Raw genomic sequence first — 13,393 nt, 5'->3', positions numbered from 1 at the left:
ATTTTAAACGTTTCTCGCCGTAGCCGTAAAAATCTAAATATGTTAAACTTAACAGATTGTCCGTCGTTCGTTTTCTAACTAATTCGTTTTAGGATCGAGTGTTCGCGGAAATTTCCAAAATTTACAACTTTTCGGTCACTCTCATTGAACTAGAGAAATTTCTGTCTTTATTACGTCTAATATTACGAAGAGATCAGACCCCCACTGTACTCGGCAAGAGATTGGTTCGGTTAAGCTTCTGTTTAAGTAAAATTTCGGCTCTTTCGTCGGGGTTTTATTTATGTTTCTAATTCCCTAAACGCTTAATTATTTAACTACTACTTAAGTAGAAATAAGTCGAAACCGGTTACTTCGTACTCTAATATCTGTAGTCTCGGGAAAGAAGTGGAAAGAAATTTTTATGACAACGGATAAATAAATCGTAAATTTAAGGAAAATAAATTCTAGGGCTTTTTTTTTGTACCATTGTACGTCTCGTTCATTAAATTTGGTTGTAAATGATGCAGCCAAAGTAACAGTTAATTTTTTATCACTGTACTAGAATTGTACACGTTTTTTTCTCCATCCTCTTACAGATGGGACGTACTAAATCGTAATATCACCGGTTTAACATCGAAATCCGTAAGTAATATAAGATGGGAGAGCGGAATAAACGCGGAATAAATGTATCAAATATTTTAATGGATTTTTTTAAAACTCCTGTTAACTATACAGAACTATCGTAAAAACGTGCCAGTAAACTCCTATCGGTTGGGTTAAGTTATAAATCTAGTCTACGGTGGGCAACCTTTTTTATAACGTGGGCCAGAATAAATTTTACGTTTTTTTTCCGCGGGCCGTAGTAGTTAATTGACGCTTTCTTGTGACTCGTAATTTTTTTAGTCTGCAAATATGAAATAAATAAATAAAAAGTTAATTACTACATTTATTTCTCTTATCGTTTTCGAAAATTACAAAGAATTGGAAAAATAACTATTAACTATTTATTAAATTGGAAAAATAACTAATTACCTATTAAAGATCTCGCGGGCCGGATAGAAACTTTTCGCCAGCCGTAGCTGGCCCGCGGGCCGGGGGTTGTCCGCCGTTGATCTAGTCTGCTCGTGATTCGCATAATTGGGCGAGGGTGGCCGAATATCTAGCAGGCGGCTAACAGCCCACAACCGCTCCGGGATTATAAAGTCGGACTCTACGCGTGTGTGTCTTCTACCGGCTAAACCGGGTGAGGTTGGTGCTCCGTAAACCGCGTGTGACAATGCCTATATAATCTGGCCGATTGGAAACTGACCCGGTTTCGACACTCCTTCCGCCACCGAATCATTCGAATATACAATAGCAATCTTATCGTTTTTTTTTTCACACGTAGTATAGAAATTTGTAAAAGATACATAATGCAGTTATAATAAAATATTAATTTTAATTAATGCAAAGTACGTTAAAATATGAAAATTTATATTTTATAAAATACGAGGGAAGGTCGTTGGAAGGTGGAATCGGCGCTTCCATCGCTTCCAATGACGGCACGCCACTGCTGTACTGTACATCACATTTTTCCTTTAACAATAGATAGATGACGGGCACGACTCTAACTTTAAAAAAACACACGACGGACTCTCAATTATAATTCAACAAAATATTTATTTATTTAGATAAAAATCTCTAAGTAAAAAGAAAAGCTTATCGTACTTCCTAATGGTCCCTTTTTCTTATTCGAGTGCCAAAAAAGTCGAGCAAAAGTCCTGGCCAGCTTTTTTAAAGTTCAAACTAGTAAATGTCAACTGCTACTGTTGCATGTTAACCTTTCAGCAGTGGGAGAGTCAGGTATGGTTCTATCCCTTAGTAGTGGAGAATATACCCGAAAAATTTTTAAAGTATTTTTTCACACAATTTTTCTCATTTCCGTTTTAGAAAAAGTATTTGTAAACAGTTATGTCTAGTAAAGAAAAGTCTTTTTTTATTGCTACATAATTCATTTTTTATGCGGTAGTTTTTGGCTAGATTTTGGTGATACCCTCAAAAGAATTTAACGTATATATACGTCCCTCACCACTGCCACACGATCGCCCTCGACGTATATATACGTCCCTCACTGCTGAGTGGTTAATCGTTTAAATGAACAAATATAGTCGTTTGGTAAAGAGTACAATAAAATTTAGCTTTACGTAAAGCATGCTTTTTGTTCGGCTATTGCAACGCGATCTGGCGAGAGGGGAATGCATCCCGGAAACTGGCTCTGTTTAGGTGTTAACGTAAACTCCACGTGGCCAGGCGCGAACCCATTAACGGTGTTTAGTGGTTTTTATCCACTTTGGCACTGGTGAGCGCGTGCTTTTTGGACTATACAGTTTCGTTCGAGTAAAAATTTTGCTACTGTTTATTCTTATTTTATGTCTAAATCATTGAAATTAAACGTTAAATGAAAATAGCAGTCAATAATTTGATTTTAAATTTTATAGAGACTTTGTATATTTAATGATGCTTTTTAATTATTATTATTTTGAATAACACGAAATGAGTCCAAAAACAATTTTTAGATTCGTTATGTAATGTGTTTATGACGTTAGAAAAAAATTATAAACTTATCAAAAAAAACATTATTTAAATATTTAATGAAGGAAATTTTTTACGAATTTTATAGCATAAAAATTTATCTATCAACTTGCTTAAATAATAAACGATATTCTTTAGAAAGCTTCATAAAAATTTCAGGATAGAACTTTTTTAAATAAAAAAAATACTTTAAAAAAGTTCTGAAACTTTACTAAGCAAAATCGTTAAATAAAATTCAGTTTTGGTGTATAAATGATCCGAGGATTAAAATTTTGCCTGTTAGGTCATTTCTGCTGGACTTGATCAAATTCGTGCAGATTGGAATGTATAAAATTTTTATCCGGCAACTTCTCAAAAATAAATGTAATGTAACTACTTCATATTATCTGTTGCCAGAAATTACATCATTACAAACCATTGATATAAACAGCAGTTTCCAAGAAGAAAAAACTTTGTAATTTCAGCTTACAATTGTTGATTTTCATAAAAATAGTATATCTTGATTCAAATTGCTGGTTTTTCCCAAATTTCTACGCGAGTGGTCGTGATAAGTTTGGGGAAAACAGCATTATTGGGTTGCTGATATCATAATTTAATACAGATGTAAACAAGAAGCTAAATGAATCTTGATTACTTTAATTTATTTATTTATTTAATACAGCATTTTAATTAATTCTGCAATAATTATCAGACTATATTATCAAAATAATCTAAAATGATTATTAAATGTTTATATTTTATCAAGGTTTGGCGTGAAATCAGTCATCACAGAGCGAATTTTATCGTTCTAAAGTCAACATCCTTTTTTTCTATCGCTCGATAGAAACATTAATGTATCTTATTTATAATTTATATATAGATATGCAAATTTATATGGTGGAAGCTCTGCGGCGTACATTATAAGTTGTAGGTAGCTCGTACTTAATATCGAATCCAAAATGCTATTATCTCTACACTTAATGTGTCCATTAAATGCTCTTCTGCCGGATTGATGAGCCAATTCTTATTAGCCGTCAATGCCGTATAATTCATTTTGATAGACAATCCAGATAAAAACAAAGTTAGAAATCTCCTTTCTCATCCGATGTTGTTAAATTCAAATTTACCTCGGAAAATTCTCTAACTTCGCTTAATTCGCTGCCAGTGCCCGTAAAAGTTCGAGTTTTGGTTACGATAACTGCTTTTATTATTCTGTGTCCGGATGCTTGTTGTTGTGAACATCAAATTCATTTAATTATCCGGCAAGATAATCGTTTATAGAATTTAATAGCGTTTTAATTAACGTTAAAATGTACAACGGAGTTATGTATTGGGATTATCCTTTTGAGTTTAATCTTCATAAATTTTCATTGTAATTAACTGAAATAGCATCCGAGAATATCGAATTTAATGATGATTTCGGTGGGGGAAAATTAAATTTTAGGGATATTCTGATCAGAATTTAAAAGTATTTTATTCTTTTGTTTCTTCATTCAAAGTATTGATTTACAGACCAATAATAGTCTAAAGAAGCAAAACTTGTTTTTTAGGTGGACATGACGGATAAATACTTTCTGGACGTGTTCGATCCCGAAGAAGTTGTATACCTTACCCCAGACTCGACAAATGTCCTGGAGCGGGTGGAAAGTGATAAAGTGTATATTATAGGAGGGTTGGTGGATGAAAACATCAACAAGGTACGCCATCTATCGGTTATGCGCGGTAAGTGTGTGTTTCTCCGGACACGTGTTTAACCAGTCGGATAAGGAAGGAAGGAGGTCGGAATCAGCTTCCCTCCAGGTAAAGGTGGCTTTCGTTGACAGTTTATCAATATACGATTTTGACAAGTTGTCGCAGATAATTAGAGTAAATTATTCAAATTGCGAGAAACAATTCAAACAGCTATCGGAGCGTATCAGCTGTAAATATGACCTTTAACTTCGTATACAGTTTAGTTTTAGTAAATGTATGCACGATAACGTAGTTTATACAATAATATCTCGTTTGATTACCGGATTCGAAAGCGATATCGAGGGGAATTTAATGTGTCGAAAACAAAGGATTCGAGGTACAGTACGTATTTTAAAGGGGGGAGAAGCTTTATTATTATTATTTCTGTCTGTTTCAATTGTGGGTAATCGAATTGTGAAAGATTCCTTATCCGTGACAGCTATTGGATTATTCGTACTATATTTCTATGGTAATTTCCTCTAAGTCGTGGAGTTTTCAATTTAAAGTTGCAACGAATTACGGGATTTCTGTATTTAATTTCTTATAAATTTTATACTGACTCCGTTTATTTATAAATTAGTACGTCTAATTATCTGATAAGATATCGGGAATGTCAATATTCGTCTGTATTATGTTTATGGAAGAACTTTCTATACTGTTGTCCGAAAGGGTGTGCTGTTGGTAATTAGAAACCCTTTTTAAAATATTAGACAATTACGTAGGCATGGTTATTCGTGGTTACATTGTTTTAAGATATTCTCTCGTCCGAATTACACAAGTTTTCATTTTTAATTATGTAAGACGGTAGTAAAATATGTTAATGTATGCAAAGAATAATGAAGTTTCGCTGCCATTTTTAAAAATTTAAATGCCAGGAGGAGATGTTTTATATCTTTACAAAAGATATAAAACATATATTTGCGTATTTGATGTTTAATTTCGTTTAAAAACAATACATTTTAGACAGACTTAATTCGCAGTTTTGTTTTTTTTTAATTTAAAATATAGTAGGCTTAAAGAAAAATAAAATTAATCTATATTAAAATTAAAATCATGATTAGGAGTAAGATTATTTCCATTAGAAATGGAGAAAAATTTTAGTTTTAGAGCTTAAGTTTACAAAAATTTATTAATTTGATTTCTGAAGTATTTATTTAATTGAAAAATTTTAAGACATTTCTTCATTTATAGATAAATATTAGAAAAATTTTAATGAACTGTTTTTCTATTCTTTGTCTCTATTTTACACCCTTCCTTTGCCCGAGTATAACGTAAAATCTAATTTTAAAAAATTCCTATTTTCTAATTTAATATTGATTATTTTACGAAACATCTTCCCCATTTTATCTTGGGTGCCATTGCATAACGACGACAAAAATTTCTATAAGAATGAATAGTAAGATGAGAGAAAAGTCGTTTCGATAGTATTGCATTAACTGCTTTATAGCAGAAATTTAATATTTTTAATCAGAATTTAATCGGATCAACTCATATTGATTAAATTTAAAAACATTTTTGTTGTTGGGATGGGTAGTGTTTATTAATTAGAAATTATAAAATTTACTTTACATAGGAATGATAAATTATCATATAAAAACAAGAGAGATTTTTAAAAAATTTTTATATTTAATAATTATTACACACACAATATACACAGTAGTAGTAATAAAATTTTCTTTAATTGGAAAAACCAATTAGCTTATAAATTTTTAAAAATCTTAACAAGATATTTCTGTAGAATAAAATAATATTTTAACTATTCTCTTTGATAATGAGAGCTTGAGTTTTCTATTAATTTTAAATAAGGTTTTTAGTAATTATATAGAATTAGAATATCACCAAATTAAACTGGCGAACTTTATAATTATAATGAAAAAGACAAAAATGCTCTCTGATATACTAAAACGTGTACAATCGTCCCTTTTTATATGTTTGGAAATCTAAAATAATGGACAGTTTCGTTATGCTCGAATATTCAGCCAATTCTTTAAATTTATCTTTGTATACTAGTACATTTAAGTTATGATAAAGGACACAAAGGCATAATAATTGAATATATACAGTATTTCTCGAACGTGCTTTCGTATATACGGGCATAAGAAATTTTTCTAAAAAAGAAAATAATAGTTTTGGAGTAATTTATTAATATTATAATTGTTTCTGGAACTATTGTAATATTTCTAAACAGAATCGTGTAATTAAATAACACATACACGTCCACAAAAATTTTTACAAGGGGAACAAAGCTTGGAGACAAATAATTACGTCATTAAATTTTTATTTAATTTTTTTCCCCCACAAGTAGCTTGTATTAATGTAGTACTGTATTCTATAAATAGAAAACAAGTAACCTTACACCCTCAACTGTGGGACACTTTGTCTCGATCACTTTAAAAAATTCTACAAATTATAATCATAACTCTCGTTGGAGGGGCGAGTTTCTCATTTCCCCCCTCTACAGATTCGTGAGGGCGCACACTTTTCTTTACCGACGAGCGTGTGTATCTGTATTTATATAAATGTAATTATTATTATTATTTTCATTTTGTATTAAAGTAAAACAAAATGCTGTTTAAATAAATTATTTAAAATATTTTAAATTTAATTGATTGAGTTTAGAAATTTCCAAAGGATTATGAATTTTTTACATTGTTATTGACGTAAATATACGATTTAATTTCGTAGGTAGTGCAATAATGAATACCAGGAGATTATTCCTGTCAAATATTGAAAATTTGCCAAAATTTAAAATTCCTACTCTTTGGTTAATGAATATTTAGTTTCGTGTATCATTTAAATTAAAGCATAAATTAATTTCAATTCGTATTTGTCGTCGACAGTCGATTTCGAGATTTAATAATAATAAATAATTAGTTAGTTAAATTAAGTAGAAAAAGCCATTTTGAATAGTTAAATATTGAAAATTAACATACGAATTTAAACTCGATTAATTCTTAATTTAAAAAGCAGTGCCGGCAGAACCATACAACAAAATAGTTACAGGGATAAAAGAATTGTAATTCAATTGTTGTAAGGTAACTCGAATTCAACCAAGCAGTTTCAAATAGCCCTTAGGAATAATGTTTGAAAGATTGATCCAGTCAAAAAAATAAACTGGAAATTTATTAATCATTTCAATTTCATTCAATTTTAAATAAAATATAACTTAACACACGCTGAAACAGTGTTATTTGTAATTTTTTCAAATGAATTTTTAATGGTAACAGTAATGGAATGTAAAGTTTTTGAGAATAATTCTATAAAATTTGAAAAATTATTGGCATATATTTTGATGAACGAAAAAAATGCTAGTGCTAAAATTATAAAAAGTTTATATCACTTTCAATTAATATCTCTAACCATTCATTTTTTAAAAATTGTTGCTAAACTTAGATTAATAGCAACAATGGAATGATTTATTTCCCATAAGTCTTAATGTCTTAAATAAGTGAAGGGAACAGGAGGAATAAATTTATCCTTACAACCAATCAACTGTATCGTCATATAATAGATCTTTCGTTATCAAACAGTTGGCCAGAAAAAGGTCAAATTAATATACCGGTATGTTTTGACAATTATTTATAACAAATAATATAACAACACATTGTTCTAATTGATTTAACCCACTTGTCTATTCTAAATTAATTGAGAAAATTCTGATATAAATGAATACTGACATATATATACACAAATTTCAATGTGTTTTTGAGTGTAGATATTTTACAGGCTTATTTTTGCTTAAATAATTTTAATTTCTAGGGTGTGAGACAAATAGTCTAGTAGTTAATCTTTTATCTTTTTGTTTTCCGATTTGTTATTCCCGAAGGGAATTAATCCGTCATTGGTTCCTGTTTTATGTTTTATTGATTTCGTTAGTGTTGGAAGAAGGAAAAACAAAGTAGATAGAAAATGGAATATTTACTTTTTTACAAGCAAGGGTGGTGCGCACATTTTTTAAAATAAATAAATCCGTAATTGCAAGTTTTAATTATTTATTCGGTAAAAAAAATTTTGTTATTATTATTATTGACATAAAATAGAAAATTCAATGTTGTTGCCATTAATTGCTTTTGTTTCACCCGATGAATACATTAATTTAAATGTTTTCTTTTCTGACGAGCTCTCTCCATTTGTTTACTGGTAACGGTTATGGAATTTAATAGAGCTTTAAGTTAGCGCGATTAGCGAACATTCGTCGTCTTTAAACAAATTTTTATGATTATTATTTCGGGAAATCTCCGAATACATGGTTAAAAATCATTTAAGTTTCACAACGTCGTTTGTTGAACTAATTTACAATGCGTGCAGATAAGAAAAATTAGCATTTTTATACCACTAAAAATGTTCAATTTTGAAATTGAGGTCATAATTCCGGTTCGCAGTTGTGTGTTGCTGCACGAGCAACAGATTCCTGAAGTGACAGAGATGAGTCCCATCGATTTTCGCCTGCAAGTGTCGTGTCTACTTTTGTTGATGGTTTTATTGGCATTCTTACACGAATAAACACGGCAGAGAAACAATTTCGAATTTTCTTTTTCACCGCATTGGCATTTTTACTGTTGGTAAGCAATTATTCATCTCTCGTTTGCCATCCGGCGAACCTACGTAGTTTATTGAAGGCAGAAGAGGGACAATTATTCTCGAACCACTAATTATTCTTTAAAAACTCGGCTCACGTCTAACGTAATTAATTTTTTAAAATCGTAGACGTGACGTTTACAACATTTATACCGCGTTACGCGAAATGGATACCCATACAAATTACGTTTTTATAGACGTAATGCTTAAAGATTTAATGATAAAATTTTTATAATGCGATTAGTGTGTTATTACTTTTGGAAACTTTTATGTTCGAGTGTTTTAAAAATTGGGATATTAATAAATAAATTTTATTTTGTTAGATCATAAAAGTCAAAATCGGTGGCAGTATGTAGAGGAATGGCTCTTGTCTTCTCCTCCTTTGCAGTATCGCTGTCGCCACTTTTTTAAAAGAAAAACGAATTTCTCCGCAGAGAATTATATTTTTATCAAAACCTTCAACTATTCAGTTGTTATTTTAATTCTTGAAAGATAATTGTGTTGTATTTACTAGTTTAACATTTGAGAGAAGAATCTCTTATTCTCTTTTTTACAACGTCAGTCGATATTTAGTCATGATTATTTTTGCACGATCATTTTACAATCGCACGAGACGTTCGCACAGTGTACAAAAATAATTAAAAATCTTTTGCCATAATTTTATTAAGTCGATAAGTAATTTGCATCATATGTAAAGGAAACGAATTATATATTTTAGAACGTAACCTTGAATAAAGCCGAAAGCAGAAATCTGGCCACTGCTCGATTGCCTATAGAAGAATATATGAAACGTGCCAATCGAGGATCCTACTGTAAGGTCTTAGCCATCAATCAAGGTACAAATTTAATAGTATTTATTTATACGAATGATTTTTTTATAAAATTATCTGAGAAAAAAGCTTCCAGTCTTAGATATTTTACTACAATATTATATTACTGGAGAGTGGAGCGAAGCATTGATTGCCAGAGTACCCAGTAGAAAAGGATTTCTACCAAACGAGCGAAGTAAAGCAACTTGACAGGTTTGTAAGTGTATATCGATTTAAATTTCATTTTCAGTTTCAGTTTTAATTGACATAAATTTTATTTTTTGCCAGATATTTGAAAATGTGAATCGAATTCGGCATGGAGTGCCCCAAGATTTTGTCGGGAATATTTAATGTTCGGGAGGAATATTTAAATGCGACGGTCAATCGAACTAACTTTACGTTGGAAGATCACGAATATAACATGAGAAAACTAAAATTTATCGCTTACGGGATTATCGGATCGATAATCATTTGTATGGGAGTGTTGGGTAACATTATTAATCTAGCCGTGTTGACCAGACCTAATTTGAAGGGTGTCACTTTCGTGTACTTGACGTGGCTGGCCATTTCGGATCTGATGACGCTCGTCTTAGGCATTACTTCCATGCTGCGACTTCAGGGTATTCAATCGACTACTTATTCCGCCTCCTTATATTACGCCTATGCCGAATTACCCTTAGTCAATGCGTTTATGGCCAGCAGCGTGTTTTTGGTGGTTGCTTTGACCGTGGACAGATACTTCTCCGTCTGCCTTCCTACTAAGTTCAAAGATATCCACAACAAGAGGCGTGCCAAGCGCTCCATCGCCATGGCGTACGTAATTTCTTTCCTCATTTATATTCCCATCTGTTTCCAGAAGATTCCAGTCGAATTTGTCAACAGCGAGAACGAGACTGTGTACGTGGCCTGCGAGAATCCATCCGTTTTTAAGCATCCGGCTTTTAAGATTTACTTGCTAGTTAAAGAACTGACGGTTCGTCTCGGGCCGGTCGTCATCTTGGCCATATTGAACGTGACCATCATCGTGACCTTCGGCAAAATATTGAGGAGGAGGAAGGAAATGTTCGGAAACGCTTCTCTTAGACGAGAAGGAAGCAGAAAATATACGGAGGAGAAACGCCTGATTGTTCTGTTGTGCGGCATCGTGGTGCTATTCTTCGTGTGTATGACTCCCGCCGCTCTTCTCACCTTGCTGAACAGCGACGATAAGGAGGCCAACTTTAGTTTTCAGGTTTTTAGGTCCTTGGCCAACGTCATAGAATTGGCTAACTTCTCCATGAACTTTTACGTCTACTGTTTCTGCAGTTCGGATATCAGAAGAACGTTTGTAGGTTTGATACTTCGCAGGAACAAAACTACCGACAATAACTTTCGGACAAGAAAGGGGTCGCTGTTGAAAAGCACTAAACTCTAATTAGGGTTTTGAGGTATTTTTGTCGATCGGATAATTTAATAGAAATATACTACGATAATGTTGTTAATATTATTGGTGTGTTTATTAATTAAAATTTTATTTGATTTGAATGTTGATTTTCTTGATAATAGGATAACGTGCCACCGATACAGCGTGGGAATATAACTGTAAAAGGGCAATTGCCGGGCCCAATCTTTTATAAGAAAATATTCCCCCAAGAAAAATGTTTGAAATGAATTAGAGGGTTCCCACGTATAGTATTGAACTGTAAAGCGCCACTGCGCTATATATAAGGGGAAGACGATTGTAAAATCAGATTATATAACGTTTGTTTCCCCCTCCAATCTGCGGAAATTAGGAGAACCTTTTTCCTCCATATCCATCGTGGGTTCAGACGGGCCTCAAAAATTGGCAGTTTTTCGACCTACCAGAATTCCCCAGAGCGGTAGGTTGGCATCTCGACCTTTCCGATATTTTACTATAAAACTCAGTATAACGCTGAATTTTTGAGCGAGATTAAAAACTTAAATGATTTTTGTTTTTTGTTAAATTTGCAATTGAAAACAACTACATCCAGTGATTAATAGCCTACTTATTTTAAGATTAACCTGGCTTTTTGTACTGTACATGTTACCTTAGGTAGCCAAGATGGCGGCTCGTCTCTGATTCCAGCAAGGAAACAGTGGGACGCACGTTCTAACCTAACCTAACCTAACCTATTTAATAAATTACCATAATTATTAGCAACCAAATTATTAGGTTAGGTTAGGTTAGAACGTGCGTCCCACTGTTTCCTTGCTGGAATCAGAGACGAGCCGCCATCTTGGCTACCTAAGGTAACATTAACCAAAAGCCACCAGTGGCCGAGTGGATGAAACCACCGAACACTGATAGTTGATCATGGTTTTTTTTTAACTGCCCTGTGGACACTAAGAGGGTCTCGTTTAGCCTATTTTGGATTCGGCCGGGTGGTGAGGGACGGGGGCCGACATATCGTCGGACCACCACCGAAAAATTCCAGGATTTTTTTGACCCAAATGATCACGGGTTTGCGCCTGGCCAACAGGCTGACCATTGGAGTTTTATGGGGTTTCTTCGCGTCAATAACGCTTAAATATGGGCTGGTTATCCATAAACTGCCCCGGGAGGCATTTTTCACCTCGGCAGTTCGTCCGTAGGTCGTGTTTCCTTAATCGAATAAAATCAATACAGATATACTTTCTGAAGAAACTGACCGATCTAAAAGATTTTAAATACTACTAGTAATTTAATCTCGTGGATTTATACTAAATCCACGAGATTGCAATTCGTTAAACTTGATTAAAAATTCATTTGGATAGCTCGACCTTTACTAAAAAAAATAACGCGAGTGTCCGATGCCTAATTTTTACTAATTAGGCATCGGACACTCGCGTTATTTTTCCCTATATCCTTTAAGAACTGTAACATTAGCAGCATTTACGAAATACAGTAGACTCGTTAATCGGAATGGCCGGTAATCGGAACGATTTTCAGTCGGACGGTGTCGTGCCGAATCGAACGTTTTTGATACTAGATTTACTTCTAAAGTATAATTTTCATGTTTTTATATTCTTCAATATATTTATTTTGCTTGTACAAAATGAAGAAATAATTTTTAACGATACGATAGCCTCGATTATTATTATAAAAATTTTCGTTAGGCTTAAAATCGACGAAAATTCGACACGCAACGGAGAAAAATTTGAACATCGGACAGGTTAATATATTTTTTCGTACATACTCGGTAATCGGAACAAATCACTAATCCGAACAACCCCAGTCCCCAATTGATTCCGATTTTCGGTTCTCTACTGTATTTCAGGATTGTGACAATATGACGACATCACTTTTCGTCTAACAACGTATGGAGAATCGGTTTAAAGGGCGCGAGTAGTGTAAGATTAAAATTCTTTAAACACTGGGATGAATTTTTAATACTAAAAATTCTAAATTAAAGTATTTTACGAGTATATTTAAACGTGATAAATATATAATAATTATTAAGAATATCGATCGATTGCAATTGGTAACACTATCACAGTATTTTCATAATTGTGTTGTGGCTCGTTACCACACTAATCATACAAGAAATAAATAATAATCTGATAAAGTACTACTACTGTCCTTTTAGCTTTCACCCGCTAATTCGGAGCTTAATAATTATTATTGAATTAGCACGTAACACATCAAAAATATCGATTTGGTCACAGGAAAAAAATTTAATATTTATCATTACAACGAACCTAAGCGAAATCAAAATCTTTTGGATTACTGAAAGTATCGCCTGTACAGTACAGTAGTAGATTATGCC

At 32.6% G+C, this 13,393-nt stretch overlaps 2 protein-coding genes across 4 annotated transcripts in view; both read left to right on the top strand.

Annotated features, from left to right (window-relative positions):
* LOC136990023 (uncharacterized) overlaps window positions 1-10,012 on the top strand; it is a 55,738-nt gene extending 45,726 nt beyond the window's left edge. For 2 of the 3 annotated variants that reach the window (XM_067288346.1, XM_067288345.1), the window contains exons 12-15: window positions 4,080-4,226; window positions 9,557-9,674; window positions 9,745-9,860; window positions 9,936-10,012. In XM_067288346.1, coding sequence (XP_067144447.1) covers window positions 4,080-4,226; window positions 9,557-9,674; window positions 9,745-9,857 — 378 coding nt within the window. In that variant the 3' untranslated portion in view covers window positions 9,858-9,860; window positions 9,936-10,012. The remainder of the gene's footprint in view (window positions 1-4,079; window positions 4,227-9,556; window positions 9,675-9,744; window positions 9,861-9,935) is intronic. The other variant, XM_067288347.1, reaches the window with a different exon arrangement.
* On the top strand, window positions 9,964-11,061 carry LOC136990132 (probable G-protein coupled receptor B0563.6). Its single transcript, XM_067288503.1, has one exon. The coding sequence runs from the start codon at window positions 9,964-9,966 to the stop codon at window positions 11,059-11,061; it is 1,098 nt and encodes a 365-aa protein (XP_067144604.1).
* The last annotated feature ends 2,332 nt before the right edge of the window (window positions 11,062-13,393 follow it).

Source organism: Centruroides vittatus, unplaced genomic scaffold (genome assembly GCF_030686945.1).
Source record: "Centruroides vittatus isolate TY-2023 unplaced genomic scaffold, ASM3068694v2 scaffold_861, whole genome shotgun sequence".
NCBI lineage: Eukaryota > Metazoa > Arthropoda > Arachnida > Scorpiones > Buthidae > Centruroides > Centruroides vittatus.
The sequence above is the reverse complement of the archived record's forward strand: the minus strand, read 5'-3'. Positions and strand labels throughout refer to the sequence as shown.

What these genes read in the sequence shown, in the direction of transcription:
- LOC136990132 (XM_067288503.1), top strand. Translation starts at nt 9,964, where the DNA reads ATGGAGTGCCCCAAGATTTTGTCGGGAATATTTAATGTTCGGGAGGAA.